The sequence below is a fragment of the Rhamphochromis longiceps genome, linkage group LG17, assembly GCF_057381845.1.
Source record: "Rhamphochromis longiceps isolate RC_006_pf linkage group LG17, R_longiceps_female_GT1.1, whole genome shotgun sequence".
Taxonomy (NCBI): Eukaryota; Metazoa; Chordata; class Actinopteri; order Cichliformes; family Cichlidae; genus Rhamphochromis; species Rhamphochromis longiceps.
Genome location: NC_140573.1, coordinates 22929927 through 22952885, shown reverse-complemented (window position 1 = coordinate 22952885; position 22959 = coordinate 22929927). Strand labels below are relative to the sequence as shown.

Sequence of the window (22959 nt, the reverse complement as noted above, 5' to 3'; positions counted from 1 at the left end):
TTTAACTCTGAAAATAGAAGAAGATTCTCACCTGGGAGATTGTGTCACAGTTCAACACCTTCACCGGAGTCACATCTGGTCCCTCCCCATGCACCAACACCTGCAAAGTCTGACAGCACAAACACACCGGGAAGATGCAAGAAGGTAAAAGTGGAGCCACAGTGAAGGCTTGTTTTCATTATGCAACCAACGACCCAAAGCATGACTCATTCTGGAGCTGGGGGTCCGCTCTGATGGACAACTGACACACCTCCCTCTCCCTGGCTGCTGCTGCTATCAAACCGGTGAGATACATAATCTCTCCAACTTAACGTGTGTGTGAAGGAAGACTGCACACTGCGGTGCTTTTGTTCATACTGACCAGCACAGAGTACTCGACGTCATCTCCCAGCAGTCCCGTGTCGTTCAGCGTGTATTTGGCCTTCTTCATCTTGGCATCCACGGGACCCTTCTCAATCTGGTGCTTCAAGGCCTTGAACAGTTTGTACAGAGGCTCTCCTGCCGTGTCCTGAAACAGAGACATCAACGTCTTAAAAAAAAGAGTTAAGGTCTCATAAAAATCTAGTATCGTTCTTTTATAAATAAGCCATAACTCTCATCTGCGCTATTTACTATGGATTACCAAAGATTTCTAGTAGTAAAAACCCAGCAGTCCACTGACCCTAACATGACCATTGAATTTGTGTTTAAAATGTTTTTTGATTGATGTATACTAAGAACAATGGAAAAGTCCAATGAATCCAGTGAACATGAGAGAAAGACAATTGGCAGATTTACACAAAGTTTCTTGGAGCCAAGTCTTAATAACTGCAGATTCCAAGATGATCAGTTAAAAACAACTTTCCGGAAGTACAAGTTACACAGATGTGTCACTACTTTGCCAAGGTCTCAAAGAAGATCCAAACTGCCACTCTCGGATGATACGAAACTGGTTAGGATGCTGAGAAATAGCCCTGCTGGACAACAGCGTCACTGCCCACAGGAAAAGAGTTTTACATTACCGTGTGCTGAGAGAAAAATCTGAGCTGCCCTGAAATCGACACCTTCAAGGTCGACTGAAATTTTGTAGCTGCACACACGGATGATCTAAATGTCTTTGAGAAAAGTTTTATGTTTCGCCACAATGATGAGATGTATGTTTGAACACTGTTCCAACTGTCAAGGATGGTGGTGTAGCACCACGCTCTGGGTTGGTACACTGCACAAAGTCCAAAATCACCACTCATGCCCATGAGGAGTAGCTGTAAACTTCTGATCACAACTGTACGGGCCTTTAATTACTGATTCAATATTGACTGTTTGTGTTTGTGTGCTAGCCCTATGACAGACTGGGGAATTGACCACCCACTGACAGCTGGTAAAAGCTCCAGCATTCCCAACAACCCTGAGTTGGATAACTGGTTAAGAAAATATATCTATGTATATTTATTAATAACAAGTGTAACTGTTTACTAAAGTTAAATATCAATTTATACTGTATTTTTATTAACTGTGTTCATCATAATAGTAGAATTTAAGGTTTATTAAATATAAAAAGGAGACAAAGAAGGTTGTTTTCTCACTATTGAAATTATTAAAGTACTTATATTTTATAATTTGTCAGTTTTCTCTGACAAATTATGCCAAACTGCCCCCCCCTCCAAAAAAAAGAAAAAGAAAAAGAAAACAAAAAAACCCCATTACATACAGAATGAAAGACAAACAAAAGAGTTTTGAAAAAGGACTGCAGACCCTTTTGTATTATGTGGAAGCTTTGGATCTGTCAGGGTGTCAGTCACAAGTCGTTTCTTTATTTTAGTTGTTAGTTGCAGGTTTTTTCTGCTTTTTGAACTGCTGAACAGATCTTTTTTCTTTATGTGAATTTTCACATTTTGTTTTCTTTGTGAAAAGTGAGAGGCAGTTTGTTATTCTTTTTTTGTCTTGTGGGTTTCCTGTTGTTCAGATTTAGTATCCTGCTGTTTGAATTTGAACTCTCTGGATATGTTCAACTTTTTAGTTTGGGTCATAAATACATTCACAGCACAACTGCTGGTCTCTATGAAAACATAAAGCATGTCCGTGGTGTAAACTTTCTCTGGAGCTGAAGCATGAACTGTGTTTATTATGAGTGGGTTAAATTATAGAAACTAATGCACAGCGTATCTGCAGCTGCTGTCAGAGTAAACAGCAAAAAATCCCAAATTGGTCAAAACAAAACACACACCAAGCACAAAATACAGGTTTAAGATCTGCTTTCAGTAGGAAAGAAAGTTTATTAGAGTCAATTATAACTGAGGAACAAAGAGGAGAGGCAGAAAAAAGCAGGAAAGAGAAACAGATCGAAGAGACAAGGACATAAAAACAAATCGAAGGAAAGGAATGTGTGACACGGAGTAAGTGAAAAAGAAAATCAGTGTTACCCTGAGGAACTGATAGAGGCAGATGGACATCCAATTACAAAGCATCCTTTCCACCACTGTCTCTGACCTAGATACACAAACAGAGGGAGACATTAGATCACTTTTCCATCACTACGACATTCACAGAATAAACCACCGAGTCTCTGTCCTGTCTTCACCTCCTGAGCATGAGTTTGGGGTTTTTGTTCTGCACATGCTCGTCCATCAGCTCCAGCAGCAGCGTCCTCATGATGTCCGTGTAATACTCCAGTTTGCCGTGCAGCGCCACCGTCAACAGAGAGGCGAAATAACCCCGAGACCGGGCGTTAAAGTCTGGACGTCTCTCCAGCGTGTGGATAAACTACACATATGACAGTAAATTTAATGATAATAACTACATGAATAGAAATAGATACAAAGACAGAAAAATAAGCAGGAAAATAAAATAAAAAACTGAGCTGGAAGAATAATAATAATAATAATAATGGATTGGATTTATATAGTGCTTTTCAAGGCACCCAAAGCGCTTTACAATACCACTATTCATTCACTCTCACATTCACACACTGGTGGAGGCAAGCTACAATTGTAGCCACAGCTGCCCTGGGGCAGACTGACAGAAGCGAGGCTGCCATATCGCGCCATCGGCCCCTCTGGCCAACACCAGTAGGCGGTAGGGTAAAGTGTCTTGCCCAAGGACACAACGACCAGGACAGAGAGCCCGGGGATCGAACCGGCGACCTTCCGGTTACAGATACGCTTCCCAACCCCCTGAGCCACGGTCGCCCATAAGAGAAAGAGGAAAATCCACTTCAAATCTTCAAACTCACATTTATGAGAAACGTTTTGCTGTTCAGCAGGTTGGAGAACTGGTTGAGTGCCTGAGCCACAGTGGCCCTGCGGGCTTCTGGGATTTGTAGTTTTCCCGTGATCATGGGGTCATTGGCGCCGTCCTTGGAGGGCAGGAAGAAATTTCGGTTGGTATAGGTTTTGTAGTCCAGGAAGGGGATGCGACCTTCGCTCAGGTCACTGGTGTGGTCTTCCATTTCAATCATGAGATCTGATAGAGACAAAAAGGAAAACCATCAGAAAATGTGTGAAAACATGTTAAAACAAGAAGTAGTGCAGGAAATTAAAGCAGAAGGAATATTCTTTTCTTAATTTCTTCTTCTGCTGTATGTATATATTCATATATACTGCGACAATAATGTTTAGATCACACATTTCCAATAATCTGTTTATGTACTGCTCTAGTTACAGAGTTCCAGGCAGCTTTTCCACTCTTGGCTCTGTATGATGTCAATAAGAGTTGATATTGCTGACATCGCAGGTCAGAAGAAAACTGGCTTAAATAGAAAGGAGCCACCACAAACTGAAGGCTTCACTGAGGGTCAGGACAAGATAAAGAAGCATTATTTTGAACTGAGGATCATGCTAAGCTACTCTAGTGAAGTCCACACACTTGACTGTTTAAGAAGGGACCAGTGCATCTTGAATTTTTTCTCTTTATTTAAAATTTATTTGATTTACATTTTCAAAAGCTTTTCATGAGGCGTTCAGAGAACTTTGGTAATGTAGGCCCATGTCTCCATGCTTTCATATCTTGTAAATATGCAGAGCATTCACTTCATTAGAATGAAATCCTAATTTCATTTTATTTGAACCTCAAGATGCAATGGCACTCATGTAGAGAGACTTTGATTTCCAGCGTTGGTGCATCAAATGCAAATGGTTTGGTCTTATTGGACACTCAAAGCATGTGACACAAATTCCAATGCATTTTTCCAGCAGTCCCAATTATAACTTCAAGGAAGCGACGTCCTCAGACTACACAAATCGAGGTGGCTGCTATTTAAAATGTGTATAAAGTGGTCTTCAATTTGCTGTGGAGGACATGGCCGTGAAAATCTTTGGCTCAGAGACACGACAGGGCTTTTAAAACTATCAAAAGAACAGGGGCTTACATTTATGGGGAAACTACTGTTAAGTTTTATGACTGCTTGTTATTTGGAATTTAGAATGAGCGGATTTAATTGGATGGAGCAGAAACATACTTGGGTCCATGACTTAATTGGCTCTGCTTACCGCTGGATTCTTAGATCATTAGAAAATCCCTGCCTGATAAATAAGGCCAGAGCTTAAGGACAAAAACAATCCTGATTATTCTCAGCTGCAGACAACTTTAGTCAGACTGTACTCACTTTTCCAGCTAAAGGAAAGGCTTTGAAAGACTGGAAGAGATCAATAAGTTAGAGGTTATAGTCATAGGAGAGAACTTGTAAGTGGTATTGTGTGTAGGAAAATTCAGGAAAATTATAGGAACATTTCATGGTAGGTAACAGTCACCCTGAGTGCTTTATGTTTGTTTTTTCGCTTTGTTATTGCACCTTTTGTCACCATGAAAATCATTAGTGCGTCTCTCCCATCTCTGATGGTAAACCAATGTGAAGACTCCCATTAATCAGCATGAGCTAATTAAGCAGCTCTCACATATAAACAAGAAAAAACAAGCTGTAACTGTAATTAAGAAGCGTAACATAAACAAATGGAATAGCCAAACTTCTTTATAGTTTCCACGATGTTCAAAATGCAGATATTTAGAAGTTAACAAACTCAAATGGCAGCAGATACGGTATGCACCAACACCACAGTGGTGTACCAAGAATGGGAAAAGATTATAGGCGTATTCACACTGGAGAAACGCCTCGCCTCTGTACGTACTGGAAGAAGACTGAGCCTCCCATGGGCTTCAAAGCTTCATCAGAGCACTCATATTTTTATGATTTTCTTGAACCAGTCCATTAATTAAAGTGTGTTTATTTGTCTCCATCTTTATAAATATGGACACCTGACTGACACCTGCTTTCAGGGCCTGCTGACCTAAACAGAGTTCCTTGTCAGGCGTCAGATGAAGCCAAAAAAGCTCCACCGAAGGCCTGAAGGGAAATATTCTGATGTTTGAGCCAAAGCGCTGCACGATCTGCTGACCTCCGCTGGCAGAGGTTCACAGAGTGCCAAAGTGGTGATGTGCTCCAATCTGTGAACCCAACGGGTGACGAGATGCAGACAAAATTCAGCTTTGTACATGGAAGTACACAGAGTTTACAGCCGGGTTCAGTCTTTAAGAGAGTCAGTGTCAATACTGTAAGTTAATTGATGAATGTCTTCTTTTAATGTTAATGCTTTTAGAATGTCCATTGCTTCTTTTAAACCTTTTAAAGCTCCACCGCCATCACTTCTTCCAGAGATAAGAACAGACTTGTACAGTTCTGAAAATGCTGAGACACTTCCATCAAAACCAAACAATAATTCATAACAGACATGTACACGGCTTCAGTGATCACTCTCGCCACAAACACCAGACCTGTGACTTCACAGCTTTCAGGTGAGGCTCAGTACCTGTGAACTCTTTCTTGCAGCGATCTCGGACACTCTCCTCCAGATTCTCCAGCTGGTGCTTCACCTTCTCGTATTCCCGTTCTGCCTGCTGACTCTTCCTCCTGTTTGTTTACAGACCCAAAAAGCAAAAGGGAGCGTGTTTATTGGCACACGCAACAATTAATTTGTCTATTTGACCTCATATTCTTCTAACCTGTAGCAGTAGACTGACACGGCGATGAACAGCAGCATCGGTATGATCACCGCCGGGATGATTATAGCCAGAGGAATGTCGTCTTTTCTTGAGTAGTAGACCGAACCCACAACCCACTCGCCGTGGCCAAATTTCACCTGGAGACAGACAACATGCTGCTGAACCTGAAAGCTCTCCTCTCTCTGTTTTATATCTTCATTGTTGTAAACATTTTCTTCCATATGAGACTCAGTGGATCTGCTTCTTAAACTCTGATGTAGTCTTGTCCTACTGAAGGCTTAACACAAACCATATTCTTTCACTGCTGAGCGTTAACATGGAAAGTAAGTGAAAAGCTTGAGATAAAAAACTCTTTTGCAAGCACGTCCTGTGCCAAGATCAGCAGGGTTAACCCAGCATGTTATTTGATATGAAGAGAACCCGCGTGGTAACATCAGACCAAAGAGCCCGGTGTGCGTTTGCTGTGAAGCAACAGTGCTGTTCTTTTACAGGATCTGAAAGACTAGCGTAAGAAGCTCTGTACTTTCCCTATGTCCTTCAGTAGCATCATTCCTGGCTGCCAAAGTGCTTAAAACGTCACATGCTCACCACCAGCTCCAGCAGGTCGTTGACTGTGTCTCTGCGCTGACGTTTAGATCTGGCTCTGGGCTGGGATGAAGGCGCCTCCAGTATCAGCTTATCATCCTGTACCGGGCCCACAGGAATGAAGAGTCACACAGGTGAACTAAACACATGCTTAGTGGAGCATCACTAAATATAATACACAGATTCTGATAAATGTTCACAGTTTTTTGGAGTCACAATAACAAAACAGTTTGTTTGGAACATATTTGATCAGCTGGTCTCTGAATGCTATTGACACCCTTTTCTCAACGAGAAGTCTGGGCTCGGGAGAGCCCGAGTGCCCTGGAGGGACTTTCCCTGCCGGATACACGATGGACGGGTGGCAGACATGGAGGATCGTGTGCCTGGCGGGACTGTCGATCGAGGACGCTGAAGATATCTACCTATTCGGAACCATGATAACAGGGTTCTTGCTGATCGGAGCTGGCTTGGCCCTGGCTTATCAGAGAATTAAGAAAGCAGAACTGGCTGTTCAAACACCCCCAAGGCTGCCCGCTGGGATTGAAACGATGGGACGAGGTGCGACTTCTCAGAATGGGCTCACTGAATGCAGCATGGTTAAGAGCTTGGAGGCGCTAACGGCTGCAGTGAAGGCTCAGAATAACACCTCTGAGCGTATATTGGATTACACCAGGGAAGAATCCACTCGGAACAATACCTCTGGGCGGAAGCTGGATTACATCGCGGATCAGTTGGCTGCTCTCAGAATCTGCTCTGTGAGCAAAAGAGTGAAAAGACCACGGAATTGAAGGTAAATAACATCACGGAGAAACTTGCAGGTATCCAACGGGAGATTGAGAGACCAGTGTCGGTGTCGGAGTGTTAAAAACAGCATGAAATTCTCATGAGTTGTTTGTAAAAGAAAAATCACCATTATAATGCGGATACCCCTTCGGCGCCAGCTGTGGGCTCAAGGCCGGAGCTGAACAAAACACCCTGATAACGACTGTGTTGAGTCTGTTCCTTCCCATTCCCTACAAGGCCACCTGGGTTGGCTGGAAGACTGTTTACTTAGCCTGGCAGGGCGAAGGACACCGTCTCAGCTGAACTCTGGACACGCACACACATACATATACTGATACTGATAAGCACTCACTGACGCATCACCCTCCCTACCCCGGATCCAGCGCCACCTCCAACGCTTACCTCCCCTCTGATGTGGACATCGGGTCAGTTGGAGGCACAGTGGAAAGATTGCAGATCAGATGTACACACTGGAACTCTTTCCCATGTTGCTGTCTGTGTTTATTGTGCTATGGTGTGTTGATATCTGTGCATTCCTGTATTATCCTTCTGTGTTACACATTTCGATGTTTTTTTTCCTCGCTACATGGCCTGACCTGTCTCCCCAATGTGATGTTTGTGTATTGTATGTACGATTGGCAAGGTCTGTCATCTCGGTTGTGGGCAAAAGACCTGCAACTGACAAATAAAGGCTATCTCATCTCTCATCTCATTTCCCCTCTTTTTTCCTTACCTGATAATTTTGCAGCCCCTCAGATTGATCTTGGTATTCAAAAAACAAAATCTATAAACCAGCACGTTTCATTCACTTTATCAATTTAAAGTGCAAGAGAAGGGAACAGAAAGGGAGGTAGCAACAGCTGCGATTAGCACAATAATTTCTGTTGGTTTAATCGTTTTACACCCACTGCAGTCAATTAACTGCCTGTATGCTGCTTCTGTTCTCAAGTACAAGAAGAAACACTTTCATAAAAATTAAAGGGGACCTATTAGTTTCACTTATCTTCTGTACTAATGCAAAAGTCTTGAGTCATCCTTCATTTCTTAGCAAACAAATACAAATACAAGGCCAAAATTCAACTGTAGTGAGCCTGAAATTCTTTATTCTTCAACACGGCTTGAGTTTTCTAAAACCGACTGAAGTAAATGAAGTAGTCTTTAGGAATAGTTCTCCAGGCTTCTTGAAGGACATTCAAAGCTCTTCTTTGATGGTTCTGCCGTTTGTTCTGTTCCCTCTCAAGATGATTCCACACTGCTTCAACAACGCTGTGGTCTGTGGTCTGGTATGCTTTTACTGCATTAAGAGTGTGTTTGAGATCATTCTCATACTGAAGAATGGTACGTTTCCTTAAGAACGGCTTCTTGACAGCTGCCCTTCCACTGAGAACATTTCTGATGAGGCTTCAGTAAACAGCAGATGGATCATCTGAAGGTCAAGATGTTTCTCTCAGGTCCTACATCACGTGTTTGCTCATTTTTTTTTCCTGTTTCTTAAGGACACAACTTTCAGATGTGGATCACATGCTGTAGATGGGTTTTTTTTTTAAGGCTCACTATCTCTTCTTTTGTCAAATATATCAAGATACACTTGACACCATCTTGAAATATGGCAGGTTTCAAGCCAATAGTTCTTTGGGAATCACTTAGTTAGTGGAAGAATATTTTATGTCTGTCGAATGGTGTCAAATTGAGAATTTTTTTAGTGATTTAACTGAAGAAATGGGAACAAATTACGTATTTTGCAACAGCCTGCTAGTAACGATTTGATTCTTTGCTAACAACATTGGTTCATCCCACGAGTTAGGTGCCTTTTTATGCTTGAGTGATTCACAGGTCAGAGTTAAGGTGCTGTGACCAACAAGCATTCTGTTGTGATATTTTGATACCACGGTTAGCATTTACAGGATATTGTTTTATACAGGAAAACTGTTACTCAATAAGGCCCATCTACTAGTTGTTTTTCTCTTTCTCTCTGACCCAAGAATTAATGTGTAAGACTCACAAGCTGGTACCCCAAGGTCGAAAATACCACAGAGACGAGACCACTTCCTTACTCCCATCCTCCCTTTTTCTTTATCTCTTAGAAAAAGGCTCGTTAAAGGCCAGGTGGTTTGTTTCAGAATTCACTAATGAAAGAACTCTGTATTCTATGTCTAGGAGTGTATTTTGCTGGGATGATCATAAATTGTAGCTGAAGAGAGAAACTACACACAGGATACTTCTTTGCTCACAAGGCAGGAAGACGTTTCCTTATTTGGTCTGTACCGGTTTGAACTGGGAAAGCTGACACACGAACCTTTTTTTCCTCTATATAAGCTGTTATGTACTAAATAAACCTTTGAGTCGATTGGGAAGGCAACCTAAAGCAGTCTCTGTTTTCTTGTTCTCCCAAGCTGCTCCCGAGCTCGTACTAACACGCTGAATGGCATACCTGAGTGTTACTTTGAATAATTAGGAATCTTATAAGGAAAGGACAGAACTCTGCTTATCGCTCGTGCCTTGGAGGGAAAACCGGGATGGACATTTTTTCCTTCAATTTGGTGTCAGAAGTGGGATGGACTGACAGAAGGTAAATATGCGTCTTTCATATTTATATAAAGACCGTATTATACCTCTCTCAGTGATCGATCCATAAAAAAAACGGGATATGCTGACGAAGTTTCACTTAGTGATCCAGAGAGATACACTGACGACTTCCTCAGTCCCCGAATAAAGTAAATTAACCCTTGTGTGGTGTTGGTGGACACAGGAAGTTGCCTGTTGTCTTGAAACGTACGTTAAAAAGTGAGAAGTTGCTCACTCAGAAAAAGTGACACAGGAAGTTGCCTGTTGTCTTGAATATTTCTCGTTAAGTGAGAAGTTGCTCACCAAAAAGTGACACAGGAAGTTGCCTGTTGTCTTGAAAAAGTGAGAAGTTGCTCACTCAGAGAAAGCTAGCAAATAATTAAATTTAATTTTGTTAAAAAAAAAAAAAAAACGAAAGAAAAGAAAACTGAACACGGGTCTCACAGACCCGATTACCATACAAGGGTTAAAAGCAGTAAATTAAAAGCAGAAAGACACAGGAAGTTGCCTGTTGTTTTACGAGAAGTTGCTCGTTAAGCGAGAAGTTGCTCGCTATGTGAGAGTTGCTCACCCAAACAAAAAATTGCTAGCAATAAATTTAAAGTGACCTCAGCTGTGCCGCAGCGAAAATACTAACCTAAATCCTCCTAGCGTGTAAACCCCTCTGGAAGTCACTGAACATGGGTCAGAATTATTCAAAGACCACAGACAGGTCCGATAAAAAAATCTAAAGTACCTGTAAAACCAAAAATTAATAAAATACAAAATAAAGTCTCAAATAACGGCTCAGTACAACTCCCATTTCCGGTTACGTGTAACCTACGTCCACGAATCGGCGAAGACTTCCATGATTACGTATCCAGAACATGCGGAAGTGCTTATGTGACTGACTTTGTTTACAACTTACGGACTGTAAGTTCAATGCATTCTAATTTCTTTTCGGAGCCCTATCCCGAACGATTATCGCCAGAAAACAGGTCAGTAGAAATGTTGAATATCATTTGTGATAAGAAAAGTAGTCTGCTTAAAAAGTCCTGTAGAAAATATATGATAGAATGCCGCGACGTGATACATCAAATGTTACCACTATGGAAAAAGGGACCGGAACCAGGTGTAGATGCTTTAACATCAAATAAAACTAGTGCAGGCTCTAGCAAAGAACATAAACCTACCGCAGGAAAAGCTAGTCTTGCATGTTCAGCCGTTCAGCCTACAGCCCCACACCCTTACGATGAGACCGAATTAATAGTCGCTGTAGCAGCTGCACGTAAACAATGTCAGCATTCTGATCCAACCAGCTCAAAAGAAAGCGACGAAAAATCTGAATCACATGCAACGGATCTTAGACACCTAATTGAACAAGATCAGGAAAAACAATATATACGCCGCAAGGAAGAATTAGCAGAACATAGAAAAAGAGAAAAACTTTTGAAAGAAGAATGTGAGGAACTTATGAGAAAAAATTCAGACGACTATGAAGAAAAACTTTTGCATCAGGCAGTGTCCACGATAGACACCCACATGAAACGCCACGATATCGTAGCTAGAGGTTTAGAGGTAGCTAAAGAAATACCTGTTACCCGAACTTTAATAAAGACTTATCTAAAAGGAAAAAAGGAAAAACAAAGCCAGCATGACAAAGGTCCTTACGCCAACACTCGCGGTAGTAAACAAACAGAACCAAAATCTAGTGACGTCAATGACACTTACCCCTTTATGATAATAGGAGATCAGTGTTGTATTCAGCCCCCTAAAATCTCAGAATTAGTGACAACTATTAAAGAGCTTCCTGATCCTCTTAAAAATCCTACAGCCTTTGTCTCTGCACTACAGAGAAGTACCAGATATCACCATTTGGGTGGTCCGGATTACAGGTACATATTGTGTCAATGCATTCCTGGAGTAACCGAGTCACAACTCATAAGAGAGATAGGTGAATTAGACCCAAAGCATGATAAAGCATCCACAACTGCAGAGTTTTTGTGGGTAAATAATGACAAAATCACCGATTTCTTTAAGAATCTAAAGAAATTCCTGCTAACAATGTCCAGAGACAAAATTGACTTAAATGCAGTAACTATGTGTAAACGGAAGCCTGATGAATCTATCCTAGTATTCATAAAACGCTTTATGCACTGTTGGACAAGCTAGAGGTGCAAATTTAGCTCAGTTTTCCAGCAGCCGCAGACACCCAGAGTAAAAATGAATTTGTGTATTTCATTTAACATAAAGGGTGAAATGTTTGCTGACACTGATAACAGCTTATGTTTTCTCTGCCCTATGTATCGACATGATGGAGAAGGAACATCCTCTGTGTCAGCTGGATCCTTTTTGTCCGGTACTCTATGTCACACACTGTGCCAAAAAAACGTGTACAGACGCCACTACCAGGTAATCCCATGACTGGGAGCCACACTTTTGTTTCTCTAAGGTCAAACAGTGATTTTGTCACATAACTCAGACATAGGTTACGAAATATGTCGACACATAGATGTAACCTACCTTATATTGACTTTATACCTTAAATACAACAAGCCAGTATATGTCAAGCAATGTCCCATTTCCACGGAAAAAGCCGCAGCTCTAGATGTCATCATAGGAGATTTAGAGACTACAGGAGTAATAAAGCCTACAGTATCTCCATATAATACTCCTGTCAATCCTGTGCCAAAGCCTAACAAACCTGGCGTATGGCGTTTCATACAAGACTTAAGGCAAATTAATGCAGTCAACATTTCTCTGCCACCTCTCGTTTCAGATGTTCACAGCATATTGACATGCATTGCATACACATTTTACCGTGGTGGATTTATGCTCTGCCTTTTTCTCAGTGCCTGTGCATGAAGACACACAGCCGTTATTTGCATTCACACATAGAAATAAGCAGTACACTTGGACTCGTTTGCCCCAAGGCATGATAGACAGCTCTGCTGCTTTCTCAATGGTGCTTCACTCCTCCAGGGCTGCAACCTGATCCACATGTGGATGACCTCCTCCTCTGTGCTGAAAGTGAAAAACTATGTCAAACTGCTACACACATGCTTCTCCAGCACCTCCAAAAGACTGGCCACAAAGCATCTGCAAAGAAAATGCAGTACTGTCAGACTTCTGTTCAATATTTGGGATTCACACTGTCTCACGGAAAACGTTCCATGACTGCAGACAGGGTCAAAGCTGTGACCTCCGTCCCTCGTCCCACTACACAGAAGGAAATGTTGTCCTTCCTGGGCATGGTGAACTATTGCAGACAGTGGATACCAGACTGTTCTTTTCATGACCACATTCTGCGTGACTGTTGTAAAAAAAGAGAAGCCTCCTCGAATACTGTGGTCCACAGAAATGACTGCCTCTTTCAATGCATTACAGGGAGTGCTGACCTCCGCCACTCAAAGGTGCTGCCTGAATTGTTCAGGAATGCCGGCCTGCCTGAGGGCAGTAGCAGCTTGCTCTATCATGATAAGGGACTGCGAGAAGCTCACACTCTCACATGACACTATTCTACACACCAATCACCAGGTCACGACCATTCTAGCAAACATAACTACACAACATATGCAAATCTCACTATAAAAGCGAGCAGCACACCTGATTCGCCAGCGCATTTATTGATCCTATGCTGTGTTCTTCTGACCGACAGGATGGCTCAGACAGGCTTGACGATCATGACTGCATGACACGTATACAGGAATCCACAGCACCACGTCCAGATTTAGAGCAAACACCTATCCCAGACTCAGCCACGGTTTATGTGGACGGGTCCTGTTCAAGGCCGAGTGACAACTCATTTCTTTGTGGCTATTCAGTGGTGACATTGCCTGACATCATACTAGAGGCTCACTCATTACCATTTCACTCAGCACAAAAAGCAGAGCTCATGGCTTTAATACGCGCCTGTGAGCTACATTTGGATAAGCATGTGACGATTTACGCAGACAGCCGCTATGCATTTGGCGTTGTGCATGACTTTGGCACATTGTGGAGACAAAGAGGATTTAGATCTGCTGATGGAAAATAAATTGCTAAATTCTGATTTTGTTCAAAGACTTTTGCAGGCTATACAGCTGCCATCGGCCGTTGCAGTTGTAAAAACGAAAGGACACAGTACAGCTGACACAGACGAAGCAACAGGTAATGCCTTAGCAGACGTGACAGCCAAGGCTGCAGCTGCGTCGCAGCTCCCACCTCCACAGGAAGTATTATCTGTGCCCCTACAGCTGCCACTTGTTACACTCCCAGACTATTTAGACACAAATGTTGATTTAAAATTCATAAAAGAGCAAGCCTCTGCATGTGATTACACCTATTGGGAGAATAATGGCTGTACCTTAGATGACAGAGATGGCTTATACAAAATCTTAAGGGTTTGATTGCCCTCCCATATTCCCTGATGCCAGTCCTTGCCCGACATTTTCACTGTGTGAGTCATGTCGGACAAAGAGGGGTAATAGGGGCAATAAAATCAAGATTTGTAATTGAAAAAAACATCACATGCAGTAAAAAGCATATTAGCAACCTGTCTAACATGTGCGCGAACTAATGTAGGTAGCTCAAAAGCAAAACATCAGCATTTACCACAACCAGATTTTCCATTTCATACATTACAAATTGATTTCACACATATGCCAGCACAAGGAAGCATCAAGTACTTACTGGTAATAGTGGATCAATTTAGTAAATGGGTAGAAGCTTATCCAACCTCAAAAGAAACTGCACAAGTAGTCTATCAAGTGTTGAGCAATGAAATAATACCCAGATTCGGAATACCTCACCAGATTAACAGTGATAGAGGATCTTCATTCACATTAGAAGTAATTCAAAAGTGTGCTAAAACTTTAATGACCTGGGTCAAATTACTTCCTCAAGTCCTCTGTGAGATTAGAATGACTCCATCTGCAGTAACCAAATTATCTCCATTTGAAATAAGACTATTTCCAACACCATGGTCAGCTTCCAGAGGGGCACCGCTAGTAGAAGGTGATGTAGATATTGCATTGTCCGACTATGTCTACAATTTGGTAGAAAAACTGAATAATAACTATCAGAAAGTTTGTCTCTCTCAGCCTTTCCCCTCCACAGTTCCACCAGTGGAGACAAGGAGATGCGTGTTGGAGAAGTTGCTAAAACCAAGGACACTCTGGGAGGCCGCGTTTTCCAGCCCCCAGGCTGTACTGGCAGTGACGAAGAACCAGCATCCTCACAGACGGACAACCTCAGTGGATTCATGCCAGCAGGGTTAAGACCAGCCCAATCGGACCATCTCAGGCGTCGGATCAAGCAGATGACATCTCCGGCGGGCCAACGCCCGGAACCAGAGCAAATAAACACACGGGTAGATGACATCTCAGGCGAGCCAGCGCCCGGATCCAATGTACATACACACACACAATCACTGATTAACACACAACGCCTGAAAGAGCCAAGACTCAGAGAGCTCTTTGATGCTTCACCTGAACAACAACAAGGTACTCAAACATCCAGCAGGAACAGAAAGCCAAAAGTACCACATGATGTCTAACCTGATAAAGCCAGACTCATTTCATCCTGATAATGGAGAAAATGAAATGCCCATTGTCATCATACGACCCTTATTCTGTGTCTCTCGAACCTGGGACCAGGCCAGGAGACGACTGAAGAACTGTTTTTCTTATATATTTAGGTTATTTATCATATCTATCGCATTAACTTTAGGATTTTTCTTTGCTATTTTGTATTGTAAACTGCAACCATGTTCACATTTCTGCAGGTCATATTTTGCTGACTATACCTCATGCTCTATTTTGCAAGACACCTACTTAATGCACTCATTACGTTCCCTAAAATCAGTAAATAGCAACATAGACGCCACTAATAAACCATCTTATGCACCCTCTAGAACAGGAGTCAACTCCTGGTATGAAAATGCCAGAACAGCCGCTCGTGATTTAGGAAACAGTAACTGTTATGTCTGTTCAAAGGCTAATCCAGAACAGGTAATAGTAGGATACCCCATATCCGGTTTCCCCCTGACTGAGGGACTAGAGAAAATCGGCGGAGATAATGCTCTCCTTAAAGACACTTTACAGTTGACTCTGAGCCCTCTCGACTGCCTACTTAGACACACACACACACCAACTAACCCTGAGACTCCATTAGGCGAATTATTGAAGTTATCTAATGACACCGCAGGGACCTGCGCCCCAATGAAACGCCCTAAGAATAGGTTAAAACCCTCACTGCCCTTAGGACAGATCCCTTTCCATTTTAATACTAGTATGATATGTCTGCGCAGACTAAAGTTAACTGGCCCAGACACACACATAGATTATACAAAGGATAACTATACATTTTTCTCTGACTCCCCAGGTGCACGCTGTAATGAGACATGGCTAGCTGTCTCTATGGCTGAAGTTTTATCATATCTGGAGGAACACACACACAGTTCAAGTTCGAGCAGAGACTCGATCATTGTTCCCCCAGACGGTGTATTAAATGATACTGACTGGGGGGAGTTAGTTAAATCACACATGGTCACGCGCCTAACTACACCAATCCCACATGCTTATTGGATGTGCAATAATACCCTTAGATTAGCTTTACCTGTTAATTGGACCGGTACCTGTGGTCTAGTAACCGTTGATGTTTGTTGTACTTTCATTCCCAATAACACCGCCCCTAACAGTTCATTCACACAAGCTATGAATAAACTTGAAGCATTGAAGATAGAACTAATTGCCAATACAGGTCACGGTCAGTGGCTACATAAGTGGCTACAGGACACGTTTGGAAAATGGAGGGAACTAATTGTAGCCTTTGTAACCGTTGCAGCATGTTTTCGATGATTATTGTCTGTTGTGTGATACCATGTATACGCTCTCAGAATTTTTGATATTAAGCTTGCTCGAAGGACCAGTTACAGTTATGATTTGTTTTATGTTTATGATTTGTCTTTATATTATGTTATTACATTCTGTCTTTATACTATGTTATCATTTCATGATAAAAGGAGAGAACTGTTGTGATATTTTGATACCACGGTTAGCATTTACAGGATATTGTTTTATACAGGAAAACTGTTACTCAATAAGGCCCATCTACTAGTTGTTTTTCTCTTTCTCTCTGACCCAAGAATTAATGTGTAAGACTCACAAGCTGGTACCCCAAGGTCGAAAATACCACAGAGACGAGACCACTTCCTTACTCCCATCCTCCCTTTTTCTTTATCTCTTAGAAAAAGGCTCGTTAAAGGCCAGGTGGTTTGTTTCAGAATTCACTAATGAAAGAACTCTGTATTCTATGTCTAGGAGTGTATTTTGCTGGGATGATCATAAATTGTAGCTGAAGAGAGAAACTACACACAGGATACTTCTTTGCTCACAAGGCAGGAAGACGTTTCCTTATTTGGTCTGTACCGGTTTGAACTGGGAAAGCTGACACACGAACCTTTTTTTCCTCTATATAAGCTGTTATGTACTAAATAAACCTTTGAGTCGATTGGGAAGGCAACCTAAAGCAGTCTCTGTTTTCTTGTTCTCCCAAGCTGCTCCCGAGCTCGTACTAACACGCTGAATGGCATACCTGAGTGTTACTTTAAATAATTAGGAATCTTATAAGGAAAGGACAGAACTCTGCTTATCGCTCGTGCCTTGGAGGGAAAACCGGGATGGACATTTTTTCCTTCACATTCGTCTGAAAATGGGCAGGTACAAGACCTGGATTGAAAGTGAGTAAAAAAAGCAGCCGATGCTCCGCCCAAAAAACAAAAAAGGTGAAAGATCTTCATAAAGTCTGGAGAACAAGAAAACCAGGACCATTTTAAAATAACAAGAAGTTCTGGCTCCTTGGAAGCAACATAAAGAGGTTTTTGCTCAGTATCCAAATAGATATTTATAACAGAGTGGCCAAAATGTCAACCAATCAGATCAAAACATTCTTAGAAATATTGATTTCTGTTTTTGGAAGCCAGCAGAGGGGCAAGAGGGAGCCCACGCAGGTCTTAAAGAAAAACAGGCTAAAACGGCTTGTTTTAGATGAGTGAGGATTTTTTCTCTTTAATCTGTATGATGCAAAAACTAAAATCCAAGTAGAGTCCAAAAATATAAGGAGCTGGAATGTGACACAACACGCTGCATTAACTAAAAGGAAATTGTGGTGTTTGTTTTGCTCATACAACAAAAGCAGATAAACCGGGAGGAAATATGTTTTAGCTGTATTTTCACATGGTGCATCAGAACTAAAGATTTGGAAGATGTTTTGTTTTTGTCATCGTAACATCTTTGCAGTCTACTCATCAAGAGACGGCGCCTTCACTGAATTGTTTCCAAAGGAGAGATCAAGCGTTGAGTGTGTCCTAATGCTGCATTTTTAGAAGCCTGTATGTCTGTGGGAAGACAGACGTGGCAGACTCATACTCATACTCTCAGTTTAGCCAACAGCCACGCAGTGTTAGACATGGATAACACGACCGTCTCATATCTCCACATTTCATAAAATGTGAACATCAGCTCCATGTTTACAGTGTAAACTTATTATAAAGCCATTATAAACTTTCCTCAAACAGACAGTGTTTACCTGCAGTATGTTTACGTGACACGAGGCATCTCCAACAAACGCCTGGGCCTCTTTGGCTGTCATCGCCTTGGAGAAACCCCAACCCTGGCAAAAGTGAGAAAATGAGAGTGAGCTCCATTTACAGAAAAATAGTCAAAGAGGGGATTTTAAGAGCATCTCTAGCAATCAGTGCTCACAGTCACGATGATAATGCCGGTCTCTGTGATGACGTTCCTGGCGAGCTCGTTGAAGGTGGGGTTGGGGTGATAGTTGAAGCTCTTCAGCTCCTCGATCACATTGTCCAGCTGGAGGTAAATCCTGAGAGACTGAGAGAGGGTTTCGTAGCTGGAGTTCACTATCGGGGAGTAAAACTGGAGGACTGTGTCGTTCTTGCTCAGAGCCTCCTGCACAAACTAGACAAATAAAAGAAAAAGAGTGAAATTATTCAGAGTGAGAACAGCTGAAGCATGAGCCAGGCGTGTGTAAAGCTCAAAGAATCGGCTTTCTGTAAAAATCTTCTACACCAGACCTAAAACTTTCCCCGGCTTTGGTTGCTTCAAAAACAAAAACACATCTGTCAGCTGATTTAAAAAAAAAAAAAAAGACTTTATAATGATGTTTTTACTGTGGAGCATTTAGCTTCTATAAAGCCAAAAGTTCCCTGAGAAGGCGGTGGAGACCAAAATAGGAGCTACAAGGATACAAGGAGATACCTAGTAGATAACAGGGCTGTCAGATAATTCCTGGCTGTACAACCAAACAATCAGAGTCAGGTATATAGGTTGTTTCAACCTCCAAGTGTCCCAGCGAGTAATGGCAGGTGTTCAATATATAACGTATTTAATTATTTTGTTTGTTTTCAGTAGCTGGTGAACACTGAGTGTGTGGAGACCAAAAACAGAGCTTAAAAAAGTGAAAAGGAGGCTGGCCTCTCTGAGCTCTGTGCTTTTGTTGGATTGTTGGATTTCTATTCATTACAAGTCTTTAGCTTAGAGTTTAAAGTGTCAAGAGATGACTACCATACATGGACAAAAACAAGGAACCCAAAAAGAGTTTTTATTCTTCATTAAATATGAAGTCTAGCTTGCCAAAATTCATTATTGAAATGGTGTCAGATTGACAGCAGAATGTCCAATAAAATCTACATATTCAAATACAGAAAACAGCCTCTTTTCTGCTGCCCTCGAGTGGACAAAAAATCTATTATTGTCAGATTAAATTCAGCTTTTTCTATTTTAACCTGCAGACAGTTTGATGGCAGTGAATCACAGCGCAGGTTTAACTTTTTCTTCATATTTCCTCCTCCTCTGTCTCTTTCCCATACTCCTTTTTCTCCCCCATCTCTGCCTCCCCACTGAGTCTCCCTCTCTTTCTTCCCGGTTCAGACAGCAGCTTTTGATGAAGTGACAATAAAACGACTTCACCTCCTCTCCCCTGCAGTGAATCTTTCCTAAGAGTCTCTGTCACTCAAAGCTATTCAGCAGTGAAATAGCAGCGTTGCTCTGTTCCCTCAGTCTCAGGCTTTTGGCTCGGCGAGAACAAGCGGCAGATGAGGCTGCAGACTGACGTACATCAAGCTGACACTCTGCATTTATTAAAAACATCCTCACAGTCACACTGACTGCACATTTCGCCCCAAGTAATTCTAAAGAAACATGGTCTTACCATCTCTCGCGATGGATGTTTTCTCACAAAGATCAAAATATAAGACGAAAACGGTGAATACTTGGCTATTTTTAGCAATTATTTGTTCATTTAAATTGTACAACACTGCGCTGTCAGTAAAACTGGCCACATATTGTAATGCCTTACTAGTTATAATAAAGACACACTCTACGTATGCCCCTTTTGAGTCACAATTTACCCAGACACTACGGATCTAAATGAGCAGTTTTGCTGATGTCCACTAACATACAATGTTCCAGATTCACACAAATACAATGACACATGTATTTTAACCCATTCAATATGACATTTTTAAATGAAAGCAAATACAATTTTCTAAAGAACACACAACAGCAGCGTTAATTTTTACGGAAATTTAAAGAAAAGATTAATTAAGGGTAATTGGTCATTTATCTTTTCTTGTGGAAAATGAAGTTGAATCGGTTTTGCAAATTCTTATTCTTCGATTTGACACTCCTTTATTTCACTATTAAGTGCTTAAGCTACTGTATTGTTATGCCTGTGTTGGTACACTGATACACTTCATCATGTTGACAAAAAAACAAAACAAACACAAGAAGCAGAATAATCAGATACCATTTAGCACTTTGCTAGGTGCTTATTAGGTATATTACTACTTATGAGAGCTTAATAATACATCACACATAATTCCACTGTAGTAGATATAAATCAGTTACACATTCAGGCAACTCGTCTCCAAACATCTGCAGGAATCACAGACATTTTTGCAAAGGTTTCTTAATAACTGCAATGTCATTTATAAACCAACTGCAAACATATTGCAATTAAATGAGTCTGTTTGTGCCAATGAGCACAGCTCGTCTGCAACAAGTCTCTTTGCAGAAAAGGGATCTTAACTCAACTATAATACTGATTGTATGAAGCTATATTCCTGTATGAAAGCAGGGTTTGCTGAGTGCTTTCGTCATTTGTCATCAATGTAACTATTTGTGGAAGATTTCTGAATTTCCGTTTCAAATTTTTTGAGGTATTGGCTGTCTGGATGTAAGTAGTTAATGAGAAATTATCTGCATGCTGCTGATCTGTCAGTTAATGTCCATATTACCACAAATACACTGCCAAATTTTACCCCATTTAATTGCAAACTGACTGCTTTCTAGCGATTTTATTGCCACTTTGATGCCTCAGTGACAGTAACTGACAGTGAGTGGCCACAGACCTGATCCCCGTCTTCAAAGCAACCATTTCAAAGGCAACAAGGCTACAAGTTCATTTAGGTTGCAAGGCTGTCTCCAACCACTGCTTTTTCGTAGTGTGATGACACCAGCTCTTACCTCTTCAGGCGGTGAATTGTGTGAAAACTCGTCAGGGGAGGGCTGGACTTTCATCATGGCTCTCTGGATGAGATCAAACCCGCTTCCAGACACCACAATCTTTCGACCACCGCTACACAAAAATAATAAAGAATAAGCTTATAAACAATTTTAAGGACTTGGATTTACATCTGGGCGAGGTTTTAGCTTCACTCCATCTCTTTATTTTCTCAAATGCTTAATAACAGCAAATTTAAATGTAAGTGAGACAACTTTATTACATCCTTTAACCTCAACACAAAAATGCCTCACATGGAGTACTTTATGTTTCTGGCTTTGTTGTTTTCTTTTTACCATTACAGAGTTTTTAGTCGAATAAGGCTGTAGACTGATGGTGTACCAGTCAAAGGCTTAGAGAGCAGTTGGCAACCAGCTGGAAAACTCCCTGCAGTTAATGTTGCTAGGTGAAAATGGTCACAGAGGTATTGTTAAACCAAAAACCTCTGTGGCAGAATCCTGCAGCCACCCACAGTTTGCAAGATGCCGACTTGTATCCAAACACTCACTAGCTATTCACTAAAGGTTTGAGGCTAACTGGAAATAAAGACGATTCACCTTCAAAGTAAAAATGGTGCCTTTCAAATGTGTTGATTACAGTGGTAAGGCATAACTTTCTACTTTGAAGGTGAACAGTTTCCATCCTCCTCCTGTTTGTATTGCTCTTTTTCAAGTTGCACTACCGATTGGTTATTAGTTAGCAAGTATTTGCAACATGGCGTGCTCCATGAAAACTATAGGTGACTGCGCCAATCTGCTGCTCTGGGTCACTTCCAGTGCTGCTTGTAGTTTTAGATCCATCTCTGGAATCCCAGATATAACCACTTACATGTGTCTGTAATTTGAATACACGCCTCATCCAACTTCCATTCCAAACTCAAAAACCCAAATTTTATTTTGAGAGACTGATTTCAAAGCAGCAGTGGTCAAGCAACGCACAAGGTGATGACCTTTAAAGATACACAGATCAAATTTACAATTTACAATTTACAAGTTTACAGTTTTCTTGAATTCATCATCTACATCTGTGTCAGGCGTCCTTTTGAGGGCTGTTACTCACTCAAACAAGCAAAACTGTGCGTGTGATGTGTTCACACTCACCATATGAAGCTGGCTTTGGGGTTATATTCCGTGATCTTGGGGTTTTCCGAGTACTGATAGGCTCCGTGGATGTCTTTGGTGGTGTTCGTCCCGTATTTCACAGTCACTGTTAAGCGGTCCGATGGGACCTTCTGCCCACGATACCTGCCAGTCTTACAGGTAATCTCTGTGCCGAATGAAAGGCTGAAGAGGAGGAAGGAAGAGTAAGAACATAGGCTGACTCGAGAAACAAGAAAAGCAATATGATCCCTAAATGGATGGAAAAAGTTCATGAACTCTGTGAAACTGTGCGACTGACTCATTTTCTATGTTGTATTTACTGATCTTGAAGAACCAAAAGAAAATATTTATGAATATAAATGGGTTTCAGGTCCATCTATTCTCTTTATTTTTTTGTTTCTGGTACCATTTG

At 41.5% G+C, this 22959-nt stretch overlaps 1 protein-coding gene and 1 pseudogene across 3 annotated transcripts in view; one reads left to right on the top strand and one right to left on the bottom strand.

The window, feature by feature from the left end:
* The window catches only part of plxnb2a.1 (plexin b2a, tandem duplicate 1), a 242202-nt gene that overhangs the window by 14581 nt on the left and 204662 nt on the right, over positions 1-22959 (bottom strand). For all 3 annotated transcript variants that reach the window (XM_085386326.1, XM_085386328.1, XM_085386327.1), the window contains 12 exons: positions 22548-22730; positions 21411-21522; positions 18627-18842; positions 18451-18534; positions 6559-6654; positions 5971-6107; positions 5778-5878; positions 3209-3438; positions 2558-2739; positions 2400-2466; positions 362-508; positions 32-109 (listed from right to left, as the gene is read on the bottom strand). In XM_085386326.1, coding sequence (XP_085242452.1) covers positions 32-109; positions 362-508; positions 2400-2466; positions 2558-2739; positions 3209-3438; positions 5778-5878; positions 5971-6107; positions 6559-6654; positions 18451-18534; positions 18627-18842; positions 21411-21522; positions 22548-22730 — 1633 coding nt within the window. The remainder of the gene's footprint in view (positions 1-31; positions 110-361; positions 509-2399; positions 2467-2557; positions 2740-3208; positions 3439-5777; positions 5879-5970; positions 6108-6558; positions 6655-18450; positions 18535-18626; positions 18843-21410; positions 21523-22547; positions 22731-22959) is intronic.
* LOC146649716 (uncharacterized) lies at positions 6674-8690 on the top strand (annotated as a pseudogene).